Below are 23,842 nucleotides of genomic sequence, written 5' to 3' on the forward strand. Positions count from 1 at the left end.
TGCTGGCAGTGTTTATGAAGTAACTGCCCTTTAGCCAGTGTCAATTGATTCTAATTAGACTTATTTCAGACCATCAGTAAATTAGTTTAATGGACATTTTAAGTAGCAGCTTCCAGTTTGAAAAATAATTGCTGTTGTACTTTGTATAGAAACATTCTGATGTAAACTGTTTTTTAAAACCTTGTTTGTATAATCATATCATGTTTACTATACAGTGAAGTGGAATTTCATATTTTTGCACTTTCCTTTCAGGCTCAGGATTGTTTTACATTTTAGGCAGAACATTTTTTTAGCCACACAGTAAATAAGCTACAATATAATTTCAATTAAATATTCATGTCACTAAATTGTTCAGAAAACCAGTAAAATCACATTAATTTCTCTCTCAATTATTTAATTGAAAGAAAATGTTTGATCAGGTGATTAAATCACATTTAACATCATCAATGTGGCAGAAATAAATGAATTTCTAATTTCCAACATATTCCAGAACTGTCTTCAGGATTGAATTAAGATGACCGATACTGTTCACGTATTTCCAGAGCAATCGGATAGGTGGTAAATGTTGGCCTAGCCTGGATCCCATGAATGAATAAAAATAATGAGAGATCAGTATGATAGATTGTTAATCACAATGGTGCTGCTGATGACTGATTTTAAAACTCTTAGAACAGTTGATACACTTTACATATACTCATTTCATGCTCAAATTTCGATTAAGTTGTTGATAACACGGATTGTCGTATCATTGATTTCCATTATGTGAATGAGGTGTGTCAATCAGTGGTTGAGGAATATGTCTTTGCAGCAAAGGATGTTGTTTCAAAAAAAAAAATCAATGTTTAAAAAGTGTGGCTTTTGGAAATGAAAAGTAGTGACATATAGTTAAGCTACAGCAGCTAAACCTCATTGACGAGATATATCCAAACCGGTTTGCACATTTGTAAATATAAAAAAAACATAATTTACTTTTTTAGATGCTTTGTAACTTGCTTTGCTTATGTGTGGAGCTTGTAAATATTAAACATTTACTGTAGCTAAGATGCAATGTAATGTAAATTATGTGCCTTTTTAAGGGTAATAAAGTTGCTTTATCAACTTGTATAATACTATATATACTTCATAACAGTCAAAATTTCAGCCAAATGCATAAAGTTGTGAAGAAAATGGTTTTCGTGTATATTTGCAAAAGTAGCATATATCAAAATGAGGTGTGCTTTGAAAGCTGCTAAGAAATTGTTTCCACAGTTTTGATGAGCAGGAAAAATCTTTATTTTTTAATAAATCTTTTAAGTGAAGAGAAGTTCTTCCATTGGTTTGTACATTCTTGTATAAATATACAGTATAGAAACAGTTATTGGAGCAGAAGTTATCTTAATTAACATCAACATTGTTAAATGCTGTATCTTTTAACTGTAGAATTTGAAGCACACTTCATGCACAGATTGTGCTGCATATATTTTTAATTGCAGCATACTACAACATATCAAACTAATGCGCTGAAGATTCCATCCAAGTGTAGACAAAAATATTTAAATTCCAATCCCTCTGTTCGTACTTACATATGTGATAATTCTAACTTGATGCTTAAAATTGGGCCTTCCCTGAGTTTGGTGTAATCTCTAAAACTTAGCCTCCGGAGCTTAACTATTGATGATTAAAGCTCATAAAGATTCTGTTAGCATAAATATAGAAATAATGGGGATCTCAATACTATTACCTTGCAATTCCCTAAACTCCAGTCTAAATTCTGGAGCTGCTGGAAAGAGCGTGACAAACAATGAATGTTCTCAAATATTTCCTAAACTTTGATAAAGATTTTGGTTGTATTATTTATTTTAACTAAAGATGGAAAGAACCAGAAAGTAACTTAATTCATTTCTTGCATTTTTGATTCTACTTTGATTTACAGCCTTGTAAAAATGTCAGAAGCTACTTGGCTTAAGGTTTTGATGCAACGTTTCTCTCCCACTGAATATTGTATCACTTCACTACAGTCTATGGTCATATTGACATTAACAGTGTATGATACGTTTTCTGATATGTTTTGGCTATGACACAGTTGTGGCATTCTCTTCTCACAAGTTCCCACTCTAGCCTAGAGCTCAACAGAGGTGCTTTTGTAAATGCAGGTTTATGTTGTAGTTTACAGCAGTTTTATCTTTTTCATAAGTGGGATTTAAGGAAATAATTAAATGACTTTTATTTTTTATAAACAATCTTGAGCTTTACTTAGAAAAGATATTAATTTCTGGTTTTTTAATTGTTAATTTCAGTGTTTCTAAATATTCAATAAAATATCTACTCGATGTAGCTCAAATAAAAATATCTTTAAACTTGGTTGCAACATAACATCTTGAGTATCAGTGCGACGAACTGCTCCACATCCAAAGTTGCTCTTAAATCCTGTCCAATTTTGCACAAAATGATTTATTTTCTTATGTTAACAAATCCCAGCACTCTTCAATCATCATTAAGAAATTTTTCAATCTAGTATCAGCTCCGATCTTTTGGCTAATCGGATATATTTTAATAATTTATAAATGTTCAACTGTTAGCTGTTATCTGTGTCAAAGTAGTATTCCACTAGAAAAAAATGATGTTTGAAATTTGGCAGCCCACTATTGCACTTGTATTGTTTTCAAGGTTGGTGTATTAACTACGAGATAGACACGAATCGATTTGTTGGGAAGGTTGATCAATATCTGTGCTTTTCTACTATATACCTTGGACCTGCACATGATATTCATTCACTGAACAGGGTGAACATACTTCCCCATTTCACTGTATGTATTGTGTCAAATTCTACTCAAGACCTCATAGAAGCAACTTGAGTATCAGTGTTCCTCAGCTTTTCATTTTGACCAAATAATCAGCCTGTTTGGATTCAGATTATTTCCTCTGATTTGCATTGACAAGAGGTTGTCAACAAAATTGTAATGTGAAGTAAGGTTGAGGATATGGAAGGCTTTCCAAAGCAGAAGGATGAATCGAAGGCTTTTTTTTTCAGGGAGCATTTAATAAGTTTTTGAAGCATAGACATATACAAGATAATGGGGTGAAATGACACTGATTAATTGGTGGCTGCTGTATCAAAGAATTAGAACAGACACTGTTCTCGTGGCCTGCCTTCACAATGTAAATTTCTAAATATCCATGTAGATTCTATTCTGGATGGCAGTGAGATATTAAAGATTACATTTACCATGAACTTCAGTCCTGATACCAGTTGAAGGCCTTGACCAGTTTATTTCAATCCAGACAGCATCACAACACAGCTAGCTGGCTCAGTATTAAGGAAAAGGCAAAAACTGGAAATAACTTTGGCATTGCTATTAATTCGTCATACATAATTCTATTCTTAAACCTAGTTATACAGGTGATGACCTTGTATGTGTAGGATAAGGATATGTGGGAATTACTAATCTGGAGCCTATGTTAATGATCATTGTGGTATTTTCAATGAAGTCTGGATATAATTTAGTACAAGATGATACAGGAGTTCAAATGCCCTTTTGTTTGATGCACAGCACTATCAAGAAATATCTATGGCACATATGGAGTGTCTCAGGCAATGTAATTTTATGTTTTCCATGCATCTGCATGTATCTGAACCTTCCCTCAGCATCCTGACCGTGCATCTTCATTCCTGCTACCAGAAGATCTGGCCCATAATGTATCGCCTATTTCACACAAAATTCTAACCATTCCTCAATTTTGAGTATTAGTTCCACTTTCAACTGATTGCCGAAGGTATATTAGATTTTATAGGGTAGATTTTAACTGTGATCAATTAGCATAAATGAAGCAGTAGCCTGTTACCACCTCATTTACACCAGCACTTGGTGCCACTGTCTATAAAGGAGTCTTCTGTGCAATTGAAGTACTTGTAATTTCAAGATGTTGCTCTATAAATGTACAAATTGATGAATATGTGACCTTGATTGTAAATGACTGACAACTAAGTGGAACATACAAAATACATATACAGCCAGTTTTAGTGAATGGTGCAATGGAAAATGTACCTAAAAGATAAGTTTAATGTTTGTTAGCCACAAAGAGGTGTACTATGTCAGGCTTCCACAAGAACAGTAATGTTGTTGTTCAGGGCCCAGCTGTCCGGTCTGACCCAGTGCCAGCAAGCCACGTGTTTTCATCATGATAATGACATTCAGCCCTCAAAAGTGACTCAGCCTGCCCCTGGCAGATTGGGCTGCTGGTTAGCATGCTTTTCTGACAAGTCGTCCACTAGCTTAAAATCTACCCTTTGCTCTTGAGGGGATTAAAAAAAGTAGCAAAGAGCTGCATCTTCAATCTTAAAATTATTCAGTTCACCATGTTTAGCATCACTTAATTTTAGTTCACTAGGTTTGGTGTTAAATAGGGATATAAGGCAGTGGCCATGTTTTGTTTTTCAGTCACTGTCATAGTGATTAATTCCAGGTCTTGCAGTCTTCATTCCTGTAGAACTGAGCCACCACTGCATATTTTCATCATGTTTATTATTCAAAGCTTTCATAATTGTGAGTTTGTTTTATTCGTGGCACTGTGTCAATCAGAAGCCTAGAAATAAATAGAAGGGTTAAATTGATAATCATCCTTTGACACAATTGCCAATACTTTTGACTTTCATGAGGTAAGATGTGACTTTCAGCCTATTTATTTTAATATCTGAAAATTTTAAAATAGAAAAACAGAAAACCTTGGTATGCTAATAAATATTTTCGAGGTGTAAGCAGTGTTTCTGTAGCTTTTGAGTCAGAACATCATGAGTTTTGATTCCATTCTAGAGATGCAAGCAAATAATTCAGGCTGACTCTCCCGAGAAGCAGAACTGAGGCACTATTGCATGGTCAGAAGTATAGTCTTTTGGGTGATCTATAAAACAAAAGGCTCTGTCCTCTTAGGTGATTAATTATGAGAAAGGGAGTTCCTGCTACTTTCTTGGTCAGCATTTCTCCCTCAGACTTTAGTTATGATTACACTGTTTGTAAGACTTGTAAATTGAATGCTGTATATTACAAAAATGATTATACTTGTAAAGTACTTCATTTGTTTTACAGTGCTTTGGAATATCATAAGGTCATGGTAGGTTCTTTATTGAACTGCTGCTGACTCTTAACATTAGTCATTTGCACATCTCATTCCACACACTGCCTTCCCTCTAACCTAACAGTATCCTCCCCTCCCCCCAAAATTAGTGAGGGTCTCTTTACAAAGGTAAATGGCTGGGAACACAGCATTTGCATGTACTCTGAGTGGGTCAGAACCTAGAGATTGACAATTCTACCAGAAGGCAGGAATGGCAGCAGATTAGCTACTTCCATAGAGAGGCTGAATGCCAATAAATTGGGAAGGTTTTGCCACTGCTGAGAAACTGAAGTGGGCCCAGCTGCAAATGATACCTGCCACAATCCATCCCTTTGTATGTGATTGCTGCTTATAACTTTTACTGTAACTGAGCAATTTGTAAGCTTGACAAATATGAATTCCAAATTCAGTGATGTCTCTTTGGCCGTAGTTTCAAATAAACTAGTTAACAGAAGTTACTCCAACTCTGTTTCAGTTCAGCCCCCTTCCCCTCTCCCTACCATCGTTCACCTTTGGTTTGCCCTTAGCGTTAATTAATTTGAAAACTCTGATGATTTACTGGACGTGGTGGCTAATAGTTGATTTAAAAAAAAAATACCATGGGTAATTTGGTGATGGGGGAGAAAAGAATGTTCAGCTGTAAGAGCATCTCTGGATATTGGGGGGGTTGTAACATGGAAGAAAGAAAACAAATTGCCCCCAAGTCTAAATACAGTGAGTATCCAACTTTGTGTTCCCTGATGAGACATAGCTACTACTAAAACTGCATGGCAATTCCTTCCATGTAATTTTTCAACTGTGAAAATGTGCCATTATGTTGCTACATCCTGCTAAACTTGAATATATCCAACGGCTATACCATAACTAAAAGCAATAGACAACAGTTCACATTGACAAATAGCTGCTGCCATGTTGCCTGTCAAAACTAATAGAATAATCGTGCAATAAATGGGAAAAAAAAAGGAATAGTGTTTGTAAGAATGAACAAGAAAAGCATATGAAAATGAGTGTAAGTGGAAGAGCAAAACAAAATTAGGAGTTATTAATTAATATGTTCTAAACATAGCCATGCAAGTTAACATACCATAAAAATATCTAGATGCAATTTTGCTGTTTATTTCTGGAACAATAATAGTGTTTCTGTAGTTCTGCTTTCCATTTTAAAAATGTGTTAGGACATTGGAGAAGATCTTTATGGAAATGGTTTTTTTTAAAAACAAAATCAACAAAAGGAACATCAGAACAAGCTGGGATTTGGATTTTCTGTACAGACGAAGACGAAGGGTGAACAAGAGTTCTTTTAAAAGAAGTCTGAAGGATGGTAAAAGGGTTTAAATAGATGATTATGTATTCAAAAATAAACAAAAATAGAAATTGCTGGAAAAGCTCAGCAGATCTGGCAGCATCTCTGAAGAGAAATCAGCGTTCTGTGGAAAGGTCACTCGACCTGAAACATTAACTCTGATTTCTCTCCACAGATACTGCTATACCTTTTCCAGCAATTTGTTTTTGTCTCTGATTGTGGATTGCCCTGTTACTTCAAAACAAGATCTAATGTAACATCACAAATGAGAAGTCACTAAACTAGAGAGAATAAACACTCGTGTTGAAGATCTGATGGCAAATATTATAAATGATATCAGTGTTGGAGTGGTTGATGAAGGTATTGGTTTTCCATAGGGAACTGACTCTTGCTGAAATACTTGGGTTGTTTATATTAATGATTTTAGATATGGGAAATAAATGTAAAATTTCCAAGTCATGGACAACACAAAGAAGGGTGGGAGGTTGAACTGTAATGATGCAGAGATGCTTCAGTGTGATTGAGTGGACAAAAATATGGTAGATGAGGTATAACTTGGATTAAAAAGGTCATTGGCTTTGGTAGCAAAAACAGGATGGCAGATTATTATTCAAATGGGGAAAGGGGGAAGTGTACCAAGACCTGGGTGTTCTTGTACACCAGTTATATGGAAGTGAGTATGCACGTGCAGCAGGCAGTGAAGAAGCTAACTGATACGTTGGATTTACAACAAAAAGATTTGAGTACGGGAGCAGGGATGTCTTGCTGCAGTTATAAAAGACATTGGTAAGACCAGATGTGGAGTAATGTATGCAATTTTGGCCTCCTTAACTGAGGAATCATGATGTATCTGTGGATAGAGCGCAATGAATGTTTACCAAACTGATTTCTGGGATGGCAGGACTGATGTATAAAGAGGGATTGGATTGGATTGGTTAAAACATTTTTTTTCCATTGCCGTTGCCTCCATGGATGAGTCCCCTCCACCTTCCACAGACTCCTTCAGCCACTTCAAATATTCCCTCCAACTGGACCCCTCCTAGACTTTTACCTGCATTCAACCTGTTCATTGAGAACTATCAACATGACATCAGTCGCCATAATTTCTCTGCCCCCTCTCAGGCATTTAAACCACTCTCCTCCTGAACTGACAGCACTCTGTGCTCTAAGATTCAACCCTGACTTTGCAATCAGGTCTGCTAACAAGGATGTACTGTTGTTGGCTGGTGTACTGACCTATCCAATGTGGAGGCTGAGCGCCAGTTCTTGGACACCTCCTATCTCCCTCTGGACCATGACACCACCATCAAATACCAGGACACAACGAATGCTAGTTTTATTTTATCTGGTGATCTCCCTCCACACAGGCTCCAAGCCACCACACTCCTCCACTTGACCAAGCTTGTCATCACTTTGAACAATTTCTCCTTTAACTCCTCTCACTTTCTTCAGCTCAAAGGGTTGGGTGTGGATACCCTCAAGGGCCCGAGTGTGTGCCTGTCTCTTTGTGGGGTTAGTGGGATATTTCTTGTTCCAATCCAACTTGTGGCTCTTCCCCACAACTGTTTCTCTAGTATATCAATGACCTGAGTCAATAAATGTGGAGCTGGAAAAGCACAGCAGGTCAGATAGCATCCAAAGAGTAGGAAAGCCAACATCTTGGTCCGAAACCCTTCTTCAGGACCGGGGAGGGGAGTGGGGCCGGGGGAACAGTAAGTGAGTTAGAGATAGGTGGATGTAGGTAGGGGATTATTGGGGTTGGTCAGTGGGAAGGGTGGAGCAGATAAGTGAGTCAGAAGATGGACAGGTTGGGGGAGGAGAGATTTTAAGCTGGTAAACTCAATATTCGGGCCATTGGCCTGTAGGGTCCCAAGGTGAAATATGAGGTGATGTTTGTCAGTTTACATTTGGCCTCATTCTGACAGTGGAGGAGGCCAAGGATTGACATATCACCAGGGGAGTGGGAAGGGAAGTTAAAGTGAATGGTAACCAAAGGTCAGGTTGGTTGGTGCATGCTGAGCACAGATGCTCTGCAAACCAGTCCCCAAGTCTGCATTTGGCCTCCCTAATTTAGAGGAGACTACATTGGGAGCAACAGATACAGTAGATGAGGTTGGATGAAGTGCAGGTGAATCTCTACCAGATTTGGAAAGATTGTTTAGGGCCTTGGATGGAGGTGAGAGGGGAGATGTAGGGGCAGGTGTAGCACCTCTTGCAGTTGCAGGGAAAGGTACCAGCTGTGGTGGAGGGGTTGGGAAGTATGGAGCTGATGAGGGAGTAATGGAATGAACGATCCCTCCGGAAAGTGGACAGGGGTGGGGAAGGAAATATCTTTCTGGTGGTGGGGTCTGTAGGTGGAAGAAATATTGGAGAATGATGCATTGTATTGGGAGGTTGGTGGGGTAGTAAGTGACAACTAAGGGGACTCTGTCCTTACTGTTGTTGGGCAGGAGAGGGTTTGAGGGCAGAAGTGTGGGAAATGGGGGAGATGCAGTTGAGAAAAATCTCTCCATCCCCAACCGGTCCATCTTCCTACTCATCTGTCCACTCCACCCTTCCCACTGACCAACCGTAATAACCCCTAAGACCTATCTCCATCTCACCTACTCCCCACAGACCCACCCCCGCCCCCAATTTATTTATGTGCTCCCGTACCCCTCCCCACTCCTGACAAAGGGGTTTTGGCCCCAAATGTTGACTTTCCTGCTCCTCGGATGCTGTCTGACCTGCTGTGCTTTTCCAGCTCCACATTTATTGACTCTAACTTCCATCCTCTGCAGTCCTTACTGTCTTCACATCTGGAATTGGAAAAATTGATCAGTTTTGTGTTCAATTTCCACCCTGCCCTCACCTGCACTTGGTCTATCCCTGACTCCTCCCTCCTCCTCAACATCTCTGTTCCCATTTGTGGGAATTGGCTGGCCACAGATAACCATGACAAACCCACTGATTCCCATAGTTACCAGGACTACCCATCCTGACACTTCATTTCCTATAAAGAACTCTATTCTCCCCAAATTTCCATCTCCATCACTTCTGTTGTGATGATGCCACCTCCCACAACGAGTTGACAGGGCCCTCAGCTGTGTCCGACACGCTTCCCGCACTTCTGCCCTCACCCTTCTTTCACACAATACAATGCTAGGATCTCTTTGCCACCCCACCAACATCCCTGTCATAAGCCAGGGGATCGTAAGCTGCCATTTACACCACCTCCAGTGAGATGCCATCAAAGATATTCTCCTCCACTCCCCTTGTAATCCTTCTACAGGGAGAATTCCCTCTGGGACAACCTGGTCCACTCATCCTCCACTCTCAACACCCCTCCCTGGCACCTTCCCAAGTAATTGCAGAAATTGTAACACCCATTTGAACAAACAAAGAACAAAGAAAGTTCCAGCACAGGAACAGGCCCTTCGGCCCTCCAAGCCTCTGCCGATCCAGATCCTCTATCTAAACCTGTCACCTATTTTCCAAGGATCTGTATCCCTCTGCTCCCTGCCCATCTTAAATGACGCTATCGTGCCAGCCTCTACCACCTCTGCTGGCAACGCGTTCCAGGTGCCCACCACCCTCTGCGTAAAGAACTTTCCACGCATATCTCCCTTAAACTTTTCCCCTCTCACCTTGAAATCGTGACCCCTAGTAATTGAGCCCCCCACTCTTGGGGGGGAAAAAGCTTCTTGCTATCCACCCTGTCTATACCTCTCATGATTTTGTAGACCTCAATCAGGTCGCCCCTCAACCTCCGTCTTTCTAATGTAAATAATCCTAATCTACTCAACCTCTCTTCATAGCTAGCGCCCTCCATACCAGGCAACATCCTGATGAACCTCCTCTCCCATTTGGTAATGTGGCGACCAGAACTGTATGCAGTATTCCAAATATGGTCGAACCAAAGTCCTATACAACTATGACCTGCCAACTCTTGTACTCAATACCCCATCCAATGAATGAAAGCATGCCGTATGCCTTCTTGACCACTCTATCCACCTGCGTTGCCACCTTCAGGGTACAATGGACCTGAACACCCAGATCTCTCTGTGCATCAATTTTCCCCAGGGCTTTTCCATTTACCGTATAGTTTCCTCTTAAATTGGATCTTCCAAAATGCATCACCTCGCATTTGCCTGGACTGAACTCCATCTGCCATTTCTCCACCCAACTCTCCAATCTATCTATATTCTGCTGCATTCTCCGACAGTCCTCTTCACTATCTGCTACTCCACCAATCTTAGTGTCATCTGCAAACTTGCTAATCAGACTATCTATACCTTCCTCCAGATCTCCCTCCTCACTATCCATGGCCCCAAATGCATCTTCCGGGGAAGCAGCAGTTTACCAGCTCTTCTTTCAATCTAGTCTACTGTATTTGCTGGTCACTGTGTAGTCTCCTCTACATTACATTGAGGAGACAAAATGCAGACTTTGCGGGTGCTCTGCAGATCTCTCTGGCCAATCTCTCTGTCTTAGGCCTATTCAGTGCTCTCGCTAAGTACAGCACAAGCAGGAAGAACAGAACCTAAGCTTCTAGTTAAGGACCCAGAAACATTTAATATTTAGTTCAATAATTTTATTGAGGCCTGAGCAGCACCTCCCATACCCTTCCCCACCTCTGGCCCTGTCATAATGTGGGTTGTTTTCACCACAGATAACCTATTTTCACCTACTAATGGTCTCCTTTAGCAGCTTTTCATTCTCCGTGGATCACTATTGTCTATTCCTTTCTCTGCCCAACTACCGTCCTCTCTCTGTCTATGGGCTCAATCTCCACCTCTCTTGCACACAACCCCCCGGGGTCAAAAGTTATGGGGAGAAAGTAGGAACAGGATACTGAGTTGGATGATGAGCTGAGATCATTTGAATAGGTCCAAATGGTCTAATCGTGTCCCTATCTTTATAGAACATAGAACAGTACAGGCCCTTCGGCCCACGATGTTGTGCCAAACTTTTACCCTAAACCTAAGGTCTTTCTAACCTCCACTGCTACCTTATACTATCATCCATATGCCTATCTAATAGCCTCTTAAATGCCCCTAATGAGGCCGACTCCACTACCCTCTCCGGCAATGCATTCCACGCCCCGGCCACTCTCTGAGTAAAGAACCTACCTTTGACGTCTCCTCGATATCTACCTCCTTTCACTTTAAAACTATGTCCCCTCGTAAAAGCTACCTCCACCCTAGGAAAAAGTCTCTGGCTGTCTACTCTATCTATACCTCTGATCATTTTGTACACCTCTATCAAGTCTCCTCTCAACCTTCCTCGTTCTAAAGAGAAAAGCCCTAGCTCTCTCAACCTTTCCTCGTAAGACCTTCCCTCCATTCCAGGCAACATCCTGGTAAATATCCTCTGCATCTTTTCTAACGCTTCCACATCTTTCCTGTAATGAAGTGACCACAGCAGGACACAATACTCCAGATGTGGCCGAACCAGGCTTTTGTGTAGCTGGAGCATAATTTCACGGCTCTTGAACTCAATCCCTCTATTAATGAAAGCTAACACACCATACGCCTTCTTAACAACTCTATCCACCTGGGTGGCAGCTCTCAGGGAACTGTGAACATGAACCCCAAGATCCCTCTGCTCCTCCACACTGCCAAGAATCTTTCCGTTAACCCTGTATTCTGCTTTCAAGTTTGTCCTTCCAAAATGAATCACCTCACACTTTTCAGGGTTAAGCTCCATCTGCCACTTCTCAGCCCAGCTCTGCATTCTATCAATGTCCCTTTGTAACCTAGAACAGCCCTCCGCACTGTCCACAACACGACCCATCTTCGTATCATCCGCGAACTTGCTAATCCACCCTTCCACTCCTTCATCCAAATCATTTACAAAAATCACAAATAGAAGAGGACCCAGAACAGATCCTTGTGGTACACCACACGTAACTGAGCACCATGTTGAATATTTTCCATCCACTACCACCCTTTGTCTTCTGAGGGTTAGCCAATTCTGAATCCAATCTGCCACATTTCCCCCTATCCCATGCCTCCTTACTTTCTGCATGAGCCTACCATGGGGAACCTTATCAAATGCCTTACTTAAATCCGTGTATACCACATCCGCTGTTCCACCTTCATCCACGTGTTTGGTCACCTCTTCAAAGAATTCACTAAGGTTTGTGAGGCATGATCTACCCCTCACAAATCCATGCTGACTATCACAAATCAAACTGTGCCTTTCCAAGTAATTATAAATCCTGTCTGTCAGAGCCCTTTCCAATAATTTGCCCACCACTGACATAAGACTAACTGGCCTGTAATTTCCGGGGTTATCCCTGTTCCCTTTTTTGAACAAGGGAATGACGTTTGCCTCTTTCCAATCTTCCGGCACTATACCCGTGGACAGTGAGGACAAAAAATATGTTGATGGCAGAGACTTTTCCATTTAACTATGTTCAATGTTGTTTTTATGTCTTTGTAATGGGGTCCAACTTGCATGATTTGACAATGGCTTTCAGAGTATCTTCTTTTGTAAGTTTAGTACCTCCTACAGTGCAGGTTCCTATGCTTAGTTAGCCTCAGAATCATGCCTTTGGTATGGGGAACTATCCATGCAAACAACTTGCAACCAACCCCATGAATCTGAGCTCTGACGAACACTCTTGCTTGTTCAGGACTTTATCCAGCCATTAACATTGTAGAAAGTTCTTAAGCAATGAAAATGGAATACATTTGCTTGATGTGATTCTAATACATTATCCATGCCTTTTTTTAAAAATTAATTGAATGAATAATTGGCTAGGCAGCATTTATTGCCCATCCCTAATTGCCCAGAGGGCAGGTAACAGTCAACCACATTGCTGTGGGTCTGGAGTCACATGTAGGCCAGACTAGGTAAGGATGGCAGTTTCCTTCCCTAAAGGGCATTAGTGAACCTGGTGGGATCTTCCCCCAGCAATCAACAATGGATTCACAGTCGTCCTTGGACTCTTAATTCCAGATATTTATTGAATTCAAATTCCACCATCTGCCATGGCGGGATTCAAACCTGGGTCCCAAGAACATTATTTGGATCTCTGGATTGACAGTCCAACGATAATACCGCTAGGCTATTGCCTCACAACCACAGAATGGTAATGGGAGAACCAGTCCCAGATAGTGTTGGATTGTTGTTTAGATGTTAGACAAAAATGATGAACAAGAAATTGGGATAATTAGCATCCATTTCTTGGGTACCCTTAACAGCTTCAAAAATATGATCTGTTACACAAGCACATTTGACAGTAGAACTGACAGATGCTATCCTAATGAATGTGCGCAACTGTTCCATGAATGTTTAGCAAAATGCAGCTAATACAATGGACTCAATTTTGCTATTTTTAGGCAAAATGGTTTTTTGAGTGAGATTCACATGCCACGACCACCATAGAGATAGCAAGAACTGCCGATGCTGGAGTCAGAATCAATACAGTGTAGAGCTGGAGGAACACAGCAGGTCGGGCAGCATCAGAGGAGCAGCAAAGTTGACATTTCAGGTTTACACCCTTCATCAGGACTGATGAACTGGGGAGGTTCTAAGGAAAGGTCACTGGACCCAAAACATTAACTATGATTTGTCTTCACAGATACTGTCAGACCTGCTGAGCTTTTCCAGCAACTTCTGTTTTTGTTTCTGATTCACAGCATCCACAGATCTTTTGGTTTTTGTTATCTTCTCAGTTTACCAAAAGGACAGGGTGGTGAAGAAGAGGGCAGTGCTGGATCCTGCAGACCACCAAAGATGCTCAGTCAACCTGACCAGATGGTGGTCAGCTCAATGCAGTGTCCTAGATTAAATGCAATGCAAAGTAATGCAGGCAGAAGGTTAATGATCTGAATTTTCTAAGGGCAATCTATTGTGCACGCTAAGGGCCACCAGTCATTCTGCACATATGTAACTATGGCTCAATATCCGAACTCTGATACGCATTAGTATCTGACATAACCCCTGCCAACTCCCAGGGCTAGAATTGGTGAAGCAGACAGACTGTGGCAGTACCCCTTGACTAATCGTAGTTCCCCTAGATCTCACTAAAGACTGCTACCTTTTCACTCTCAGATGTGGACATTTGGTTGAAACACATGCGGTGAGTTGTTACATAAGATGCTGGTGTGACACTGGTGTAGCACAGAGCTGTGCAGCGATAAGTACACCCAATTGACTGTTCAGTGCTTCAAACCATGACATTCCCTATGCACTAAAAAGCAATACTAGTTAGAGAGGCTGGTAGCCTCCAAGTTAGTACAAATTGTTCGAGTACAAATTAATGAAGCTAACAGCCATAAGATGCAATCTATGTAGAAGCACAAAATGCATATGTGCCTCTGTGTGAAAAGTGACCTAATAGAAGCATGCAAGTCATATTTGTGCCACACAAATCTAAGGCAACAACCAACTCCAACAAGAGTCTTAACTATCTTCCATTCATTTATAAGTTAACAATGTTACCATTTCTGAAACCCCAACTATAAATATCCTGCAGATTATTATTAACTGGAAACTGAACTCGACCAACCACATAAATACTTTCTGAAGAAGGGTCTAGGCCCAAAACGTCAGCTTTCCTGCTCCTCTGATGCTGCTTGGCCTGCTGTGTTTATCCAGCTCTACACCTTGTTATCTCAGATTCTCCAGCATCTGCAGTTCCTACTATCTCTGAAACAATTTTAACCCCACTGCGAAGCCTCTTCTAAGGATGCCTACCTTGAAGTTACCCTCCTCCCTCCAGAAAGACCTCAGTGGATTTCTCTCCTACTGCAACTCTCTCGTAATCTCTTCGGCCCTGAAACTGCTCGACCACGTCCTGAAGCAAACCAGGTACTACAGCCACATTACCTTTCTTAGTAACTGCCTATGGAACCGGATCATCCCCAATGGACTACATTTAGGCCTTCCCAATTTGGCCGCTACCGTGACAACCGCTACATTCAGAAGATTGAGATCCTTCAAAAACGTTTCTCCCTGCGACTCCTCAAACACACACTCGCAGCAATGCGCCGGCATTTCCTGGTACTACAATCAAGCCTACTCCAGCTCAGAGCCTCCCTCTCCCAGGCCTGCAAAGGACCTCTCCTGTTTTTCATTTTCTTCGCAGGATCCACAACCTGAACTCATAATTCTAATCGGCTTTATTGGACACTAAAAACCGTAAGTACACTAAACTTACTGGTGCCTGCCACCCAACACAGGCCTCCTCCACCCCCCAAATCCCCAACCCTACCCAGGACCTTCCCCACAATGTGCCCACCGCCATTGGCCATGTGGCCACTTTCAGAGAACCCACTGATGACAAATTTCTGAAGAAGGGTCTAGGCCTGAAACGTCAGCTTTCCTGCTCCTCTGATGCTGCTTGGCCTGCTGTGTTCATCCAGCTCTACACCTTGTTATCACATAAATACTGTGGCTGTAAGACCAGGATAAACTTTGGAGTTCTGCACAAGTAACTCATTTGCTGACACCTCAGCCTGTCCACCATTTGTAAAGGTACAAGACTGATTATGATGGACTACTCTCCTTTTCTGTGGATGAGTGCTCCAACAACACTCAAGAATCTTGGCATCATCCAGCATAAAAAAAAACACCTGATTAACATCACATCCTGCAACATATACTCCATCCACCTCCTATACACTGTGACAACAGCATGTTCTTTTTACAATCAGAAATGGAGCAAGGCTCCTTCAACAACAGCTTCTAAACACACAACTTCTACCAACTAAATGGGTGAGGGCAATAGATTCATAGGAATGCTACCTCCTGCCAATTCCCCTCAAGCCACATACCATCCTGACCTAAAATTATATCACAACTGTTCCTTTACTTACTGTTGCTGGGTCTTCATTCTTGAACTCTTTCCTAACAGCTCTGTGGGTGTCGCTCACCTCCATGGACTGCACCAGTTTAAACAAACATTAAGGTCATCAGGGATGGGTAATAAATGCTGGCTAAGCCAATGACAGCTAAATCAGAATTTTTTTTAAAGTGTTGCTGGAAAGGCCAGTTTTTGTTGCTCATTGCTCTTCAGCAGGTGTTGCTGATCTACCTTCAGAACTGCTTGGTACATGGGCATCAAAGAGGTGTCATTCACAGCTTGGGAATCAAAAGAAAGTGTCAAATTATTGGGGGTGGGGGGCACAGGTGGGAGGGATTGGCGGATATGATAAGAAGGATTAGATATGAGGAGATGTTTCTCTTCAATAGTTACAGCCCTGCCATGGCCTCAGTAATGAGTGCCCCAGTAATGGCCAGCACCACCATCTCTTTAGGGTTTAGTACATACAGTTATCCTTGTCCCCTATCAGCTATGGGTAAGAGAGATGAAAGTGTGTCTCAGAATGTTGTGCCCTAATTTATTTGGGTGATGTAGCTGTCATGGATAGTTGCTGACAGTGTACAAGCTGTGGTTGGGAGGCTTACAACACAGCAAAGCCTGGGAGGGTAAGCAGAACCATATGAATGTTAAGTATAAGCTCTGATTGATAGAAATTATTAGCAGATGGTTAATAGGTATGTGGTGATTTGAGCAGAATCTGCAGTTAGCAGTGCAGCTGCTAGAATATGACATTTGAAAATGCATTTTGTGACCTTGAGCATTTGTGCAACAATAGTATTCAGGTACTCGAGTTGCTTATGGCATTGGCCTTCGCAGATATCCGCTCTCTCAGCTTTTCAGCGTGCGTGGATTGCCTGTTGCCTTCTTACAATACAAGACATCAGTCTAACTATCCAGCTTTTTCACCAAGGCCTTCAGTGCTGTGTTCAAAATCATTAAATCCCACTTTCTCCATTTTGTGCTATTCTTCACTGTTTCCCAGGTCAGATACATCTCCTTCTTGACTGCCAGCACTTGAATCAACAATAATGTTGCCTCCCTTTTTGAGATGCACATTAACTTTAAATGATGTTACCAGATTGTAATTTTGAGCATAATTCTGATACAAGCAGCAAATAAACAAAACAGTTGGTGCTGGCCACATGCAGCAACCATTCAAATGATCAGGCAACATGAAGTTGGCATTTGAATAAAAGCAAACTACTGCAGGTGCCAGAAATCTGAAACAAACAGTGAATGCTGCACAAACTCAGCAGGTCCGGCATCATCCATGGAGAGAGGAATGGGTGAGGTGGCAGGTGGATGAATTGGGTAAGTGTAAGTGGGTGAGATGGATAGGTGGATCAGCAACTCAGTCTGGGAAGGGTAGTTGGGTCAGGTCATGGGGATAATAAGACGGCTGGAGGTTAAGGGTCAAGGGGTAGAAGTGGGGGAGGTGATAGTGAGGTCCAATCAGGTTGGGAATTAGATGGGAATGTAGTCGGGGAGAGGGTGTGGTTCAATCATAGCTATAATCTAGTGTTGACACTGGAATATTTCTCTCCAACAATTCCTGCATAACTATTCCAAAATCTTTGAATCTACTTCAGAGATATTAATGGAGTGTTCCATGGAGCAAGGGAATTGCCCAGAAATTGTCCGGGCAATGTCGAGGAGGTCAACGCATTGGGATTTCTTGGGTCACATGTTCAGTCTCCAATATTCCAGAGACCAGAAGATCTGGGCTGTAATTCTCAAAAAATAAGTTGAAGCCTACTTTATTCCATATGCAAGGATGATCATTCCAATGAGAATCCCTATACTGCCATCCAAATACCAGACACCAGGATTATGATTGTAGACTTCTGCACTGATCAGTATAGAAAATGCCATGATGCCTCCAACTAAAGAGTTAAAACCTGCAAGACAGAAAGACAGGAATATAACTGTGAATGCCAATAGTTGGACAGTTGCCAGATGGTGTATTGTAACAACTTAACCAACTGATTCAAAATTAGTTCTAAATCAATTAACAGGAGTTAATGCCGAATCTTTTCAAAAGTAAACTGAAATGTGATTTAGATGTAAAAACAATTATCTGTTCAACAGTAATTAATAAAAATATATTTCAGAGAGACCATAAGGAAGACTCAGAGGCAGTCAGCATTAACTGGAACAGCAAGTGAAAGGGGGGCCAGAGGCAGAGTGCTGACAGTTGGAATTGTTTCTTACTCTACTACATGGTAAGATGCTAATTGCTTGCTGAGTATCTAGTAAGTGATTAATGCCTATTCGATTCCTAAGTTTTAAAATAGTATAATAACTAGTTGCAGTGTTTATAATAATATAAAAGAAACAAATACTTACGCAATTTATTCAAACAGTTAATTTAAAAACAGAATAAGGGTAATAGGTAATCTGTCAGTTTCAGTACGTAAACACTTATAGATGCCATGGTGATCCTGGGCAAACACATCTACAATCAGTATTTACTGCTCAAGCGGCTCTAGGTCTGAATTAATGAGCTTGAGGCTGAACTGCAGAGACTGTGGCACATCTGAAAAGGAGAAAGTTACCTGGAAATTTGTGTCAGGAAGGCATCAGATCCCTTAGCACAGAGTCTTCTTATTGACCAGAAGTCAGGGAAGGGAGTGTGTGCCTATCAGTGAGCCAAAAAAATGAAACCCCAAAAGCAAAACTGCAAGAGCCTCAGCCTTTGCAATTGTGCAATAGGTACGAGATCCTTTGTGCTTGTCTGGATGAGAATGAGGGCTGGGGGGCGGATGAGTTAATTAGCCATGGCATCATGGAGTTTCAATGGCACCCACCATCTCTGAACCTTTCACTATTGAATCCTGGCATTACCACTGATCAGAAACTTTACTGAAGCAGTCACTTGCCCCTGTGGCTACAGGGGCAAGTTGGAGGCTAAGAATTGTGTTGTGAATAATTGACTTCTTGTCTTCGCGGTACCTGCCCACCGTCTACAAGGCATAAGTCAGGAATGTAATGGAATACTCTTCACTTGCCTGGAATGGGGACTCAAGAAACACTCAAGAAACTTGACACCATTCAGGACAAAGCAACCAGCATTATTTGCACCAGATCCACCACTTTCAACATCCACTCCCTTCACCATCAGCATGTTTGATAGCAGTGCTTACTGTCTACAAGATACACTGCCACAATTAACCTGGCTCCTTCAACAACAGCTTCCAAACCCATGACCTCTACTGCCTGGAAGGATAAGGCAGCAAATGCATGAGACCACTCCTACCTGTAAGCTCCCATCCAAGTCACACACCATCCTGACACAGAACAATATTGTTCTTTGTTCACTGTCACTGGGTCAATATCCTGGAATTCCCTCCTTAATAGCCCTGTGGCTATACCACAGCAGCAGTATGAGGATGCAACTCATGTTGTCAAGGCCAGTTAGGGATAGGCAGCAAATGCTGGTCTGGTCAATGTTGCCTGCATCCACTTAATGAATTTAAAAAGAACATTTCAACACCTGCTTCACCCCTCTGTTATGAAAGAGCTGTGATTTCTGCCAAAAAAAAAACACCTGATCTTTCAGCAGAATTTATTTTTTGGTCAGCAGTAGGTACCTCACTTAACCACTGACCACCAGTGATCACTAGTGATCACTTGCATTGACCATGCTACAGACACTAGCATAAAACTTCACAAAAGGGTCAGTATAAATAGTTGGCATTATTCTTGGTCACAGATGGGTGAAGAAATGGCAATGTTAATAGGAATGAAAATGAATAAGCTGGCACTTCATTTGCTTTGAGTCATGCAACAGCTTTTTATATTGGCATCAGAGGTGAAAATAATTATCCTACTGTCTACTGCATAGTAGGTTTTGCTTATGGGTATTGCATTTTTGCAAGGATTAGGGTAGGTAGTTTGCAGTATTAGCCGTGTAGCAGAGTTTGATCAATTAATATATTTAAAATTAAATATTATTTGACACTTCTAGCAAGTATTGATCCCTGGCAATCTGTTTAGTCTCCGACATGTTATCTTCCACTTCATTAGCCTGAATGCCTTTCTCCCCTAAAATTCCATGTGTAGATTATTGTTGCACAACTCAGTTGTTGTGTCTGATGCAAACCAAATGCATGACATAGGTTGGGCCACACAATAGTATACCCCTTGGCCTGTGGAAACTTTAATATTCCTATAGCCTGCTGCTGCACATCTGTAAAGAAGCACTGATTTCATTGTAGTGTGGAGCTGGAGGAACACAGCAGGTCAGGCAGCATCAGAGGAGCAGGAGAGTTGATGTTTTGAGCCTAGACCGTTCATCAGGAGTCCTGATGAAGGCTCCAGGCCCAAAATGTCATCTCTCCTCCTCCTTTGATGCTGCCTGACCTGCTGTCTTCCTCCACATTGTATCGACTCTGACTCCAACATCTGCAGTTCTTGCTATCTCCGTTGATCTCATTGTACCTATGTTTAATAGGGGAATTTGGAGGTCATACATGTGTCATCTGTTTCCAAAGGTTCGTCTTCCGAGAAGTCCATAATCTTACAATCTGACCTCTGGTGGATTCCTGACATCCTTCGCCCCATCATCAGCAGTCTTACCTCTGGTTGTCTAGGCGTTAAAACACTGGAATTCCCTTCCTAAACCTCTCTGCATCTCCACTCATCCTCCCTCCTTTAAGTGACTTTAAAATATGCTCCTGAACAAACTTTCAGTCATAGAGCCCATTTTTATTTTCCTTGGCTTGGAGACAGTTTACACGCGATTAGGCAGTCACTAAGGATCAAGAATGCTCCCTTTCTAGTTTAATTGATTGTAAGATGTCTCATACATCAAGTGTGGAATCTGCAGATTCAGCCACGAACAGGGTAATTGGTCCTTGATGAGTTGAGTGGATGGGCTATTTGGAGGGTTACTGTAATGTGGAATTGTCTGGCTAATGTTTGGAAGTGATTTAGTCCTTGTTTGACTACAATGTATGCAGTGTTAGATCTTAATTCTGGAGATTAGGATGTATAATCAATTTGGTTAGAAATGAGAAATTGTCAAGGTATTGAAGTCATCTGTGGGAGTGGTTTCTCGGCTCCCTAACAGCAACCATACTGTAGGACAGAATATACAGGAAAAATTGATAGGGCTGAATGGGCTTGTGAGAAAGGTACAGTGACAAACATGGGTAATTTTAATCTACATATGGATTAGATCAGGCAGATTGGCAAGGACAACTAGGACATGAACTCAGAGTTTTCAGCAGTTTCTTAAAACAGCATGTTCTAAAGCCAACCAGAGTTCAGGAGATACTAGAACTGGTAATGTGCAATGAGACAGGATTAATTAATGATCCCATGGGAATAGCATTCCCAAGTAACAGCTACCATAATGTGATTGATTTATATATTCAGTTTCAGGCAAGAATGTGGATCTAAAACTGGTGTTTTAAACTTAAACAAGGGCAATTGTGAGGGCTGAAGTACTGAGCTGGCTAGAGTTAACTGAGAAACTGGGTTAAGGGATAGAGATACAGTGGCAGACATTTAAGGAGATATTTCAGGATACTCAGAAAATATGCTTTCCAGTGAGAAAAAAAGCTTCGAAAGGAAACAGAGATAACACAGTGTGGAGCAGGAGGAACACAGCAGGCCAGGCAGCATCAGAGGAGCAGGAAAGTTGATGTTTCGGGTCGGGACCCTTCTTCAGAAATGGGGGAGGGGAAGGGAGCTCAGAAATAAATAGAGAGAGGAGGGCTGGGGCTGGGGAATGTAGGTGGGATGGTGACAGGTGAGTGCAGGTAGGGCTTGGTGGGGATTGGTCAGTGAGGTGGGAGGAGCGGTGGGAGAGAAAATGGATAGGTTGTGTCAGGTCCAGGTGGTGGGGATGAGAGGGAGGGTTGGTCATGGGATGAGGCTGGGGGTGGGCAGATTTTGAAACTGGTAGAATTCACATTTAGGCCATTGGGCTGAAGGCTCCCAAGGCGGAATATGAGCTGCTGCTCCTCCAGTTTCCGGGTGGTGTCATTCTGACACAGGATGAGGCCCAGGATGGACATGTCGCCCAGGGAGTGGGAGGGGGAGTTGAAATGTTTTGCAACCGAAAGGTGTTGTCGTTTGTTGCAAACAGAGCGCAGATGCTCTACAAAGCAGTCTCCAATCCTCCACTTGGTCTCACCAATGTAGAGGAGATTACATAGTGAGCAGCGGATGCAGTAGACCACATTGACGGATGTGCAGGTAAATCTCTGTCTGATATGAAAGGTTTGTTTGGTGCTTTGAACGGAGGTGAGGAGGGAGTTGTAGGTGCAGGTGTAGCACTTCCTGCAGTTACGGGAGAAGGTGCAAGGGGTGGTGGGGCTAGTGAGGAGTGTGGAGCGGACGAGGGAGTCATGGAGACAGCGGCCCCTATGGAAGGCAGATAGAATAGAATTCCTATAGTGTGGAAACAGGCCCTTCGGCCCAACAAGTCCACACCCACACTCAGAGCATCCCCCCTCCAGGCCCATCCCCCTATAACCCACCTAATCTACACATTGCTGAACACTGCAGGCAATTTAGCACGGCCAATCCACCTAGCCTGCACATCTTTGGACTGTGGGAGGAAACCGGAGCACCCAGAGGAAACCCACGCAGACACGGGTAGAATGTCCACACAGCTGCCTGAGGGGGAATCAAACCAAGGGCCCTGGCACTGTGAGGCAGCAGTATTAACCACTGAGCCACCGTGTCACCCCGTGGGGTGGGGAGGGAAATATACCTGGATGTGGGGTCAGATTGCAGGTGGCGGAAGTGGCAGAGAATGGTACGGTGAATCTGGAGGTTAGTGGGGTGATATGTGAGGACAAGGGGAATTCTGTCTTTGTTTTTGTTGTGGGGAGGGCATGTGAGGGCAGAGGTGTGGGAAACGCAAGAGATATGGTCGAGAGCTTTTTCGACCACTGAAGGGGCGAAGTCGCGATCCTTGAAATAAGAGGACATCTAGGATGTTCGGGAGTGGAATGCCCCATCTTGGGAGCAGAGGTGGTGGAGGCGGAGGAATTGGGAGTAGGGGATCGCATTCTTGCAGGAAGGTGGGTGAGAGGAGGTGTAGTCTAGGTAGTTGTGGGAGTCCGTGGGCTTGAAATAAATGTCGGTTTCAAGGCAGTGACCAGAGATGGAGACAGAGAGGTCCAGGAAGGAGAGGGAGGTATCAGAGATGGTCCAGGTGAATTTGAGGTTGGGGTGAAAGGTGTTAGTAAAGTTGATGAACTGTTCAAGCTCCTCGTGGGAGCATGAGGCAGCACCGATACAATCATTGATGTAGCAGAGGAAGAGGTGGGGAATAGTGCCAGTGTAGCAGCAGAAGAAGGACTATTCCACGTATCCTACAAAGGGGTAAGCATAGCTTGGGCCCATGCGGGTTCCCATGGCCACCCCCTTAGTCTGTGGGAAGTGGGAGGAGTTAAAGGAGAAGTTGTTAAGGGTAAGGACGGGTTTGGTTAAGTGGATGAGGGTGTCACTGGAGGGGGACTGGTTGGGCCTGCGGAGAGGACGAAGCGGAGGGCTTTTAGACCATCCCCGTAGGGAATGCAAGTGTACAGGGATTGGATGTCCATAGTGAAGATGAGGTGTTGGGGGCCAGGGAATTGGAAGTTTTGGAGGAGGTGGAGGGCATGGGTGGTGTC

The 23,842-nt window shown here is 42.4% G+C and overlaps 1 protein-coding gene across 1 annotated transcript in view; it reads right to left on the reverse strand.

The window, feature by feature from the left end:
* Nucleotides 1-3,588: 3,588 nt before the first annotated feature.
* tmem163a (transmembrane protein 163a) overlaps nt 3,589-23,842 on the reverse strand; it is a 98,689-nt gene continuing 78,435 nt past the window's right edge. The window contains exons 4-5 of the mRNA XM_048599238.1: nt 17,968-18,109; nt 3,589-4,563 (exon numbers count right to left, since the gene is read on the reverse strand). Coding sequence (XP_048455195.1) covers nt 4,503-4,563; nt 17,968-18,109 — 203 coding nt within the window. The 3' untranslated portion in view covers nt 3,589-4,502. The remainder of the gene's footprint in view (nt 4,564-17,967; nt 18,110-23,842) is intronic.

This window comes from Rhincodon typus, chromosome 7 (assembly GCF_021869965.1).
Source record: "Rhincodon typus isolate 14 chromosome 7, sRhiTyp1.1, whole genome shotgun sequence".
NCBI classification, from domain to species: domain Eukaryota; kingdom Metazoa; phylum Chordata; class Chondrichthyes; order Orectolobiformes; family Rhincodontidae; genus Rhincodon; species Rhincodon typus.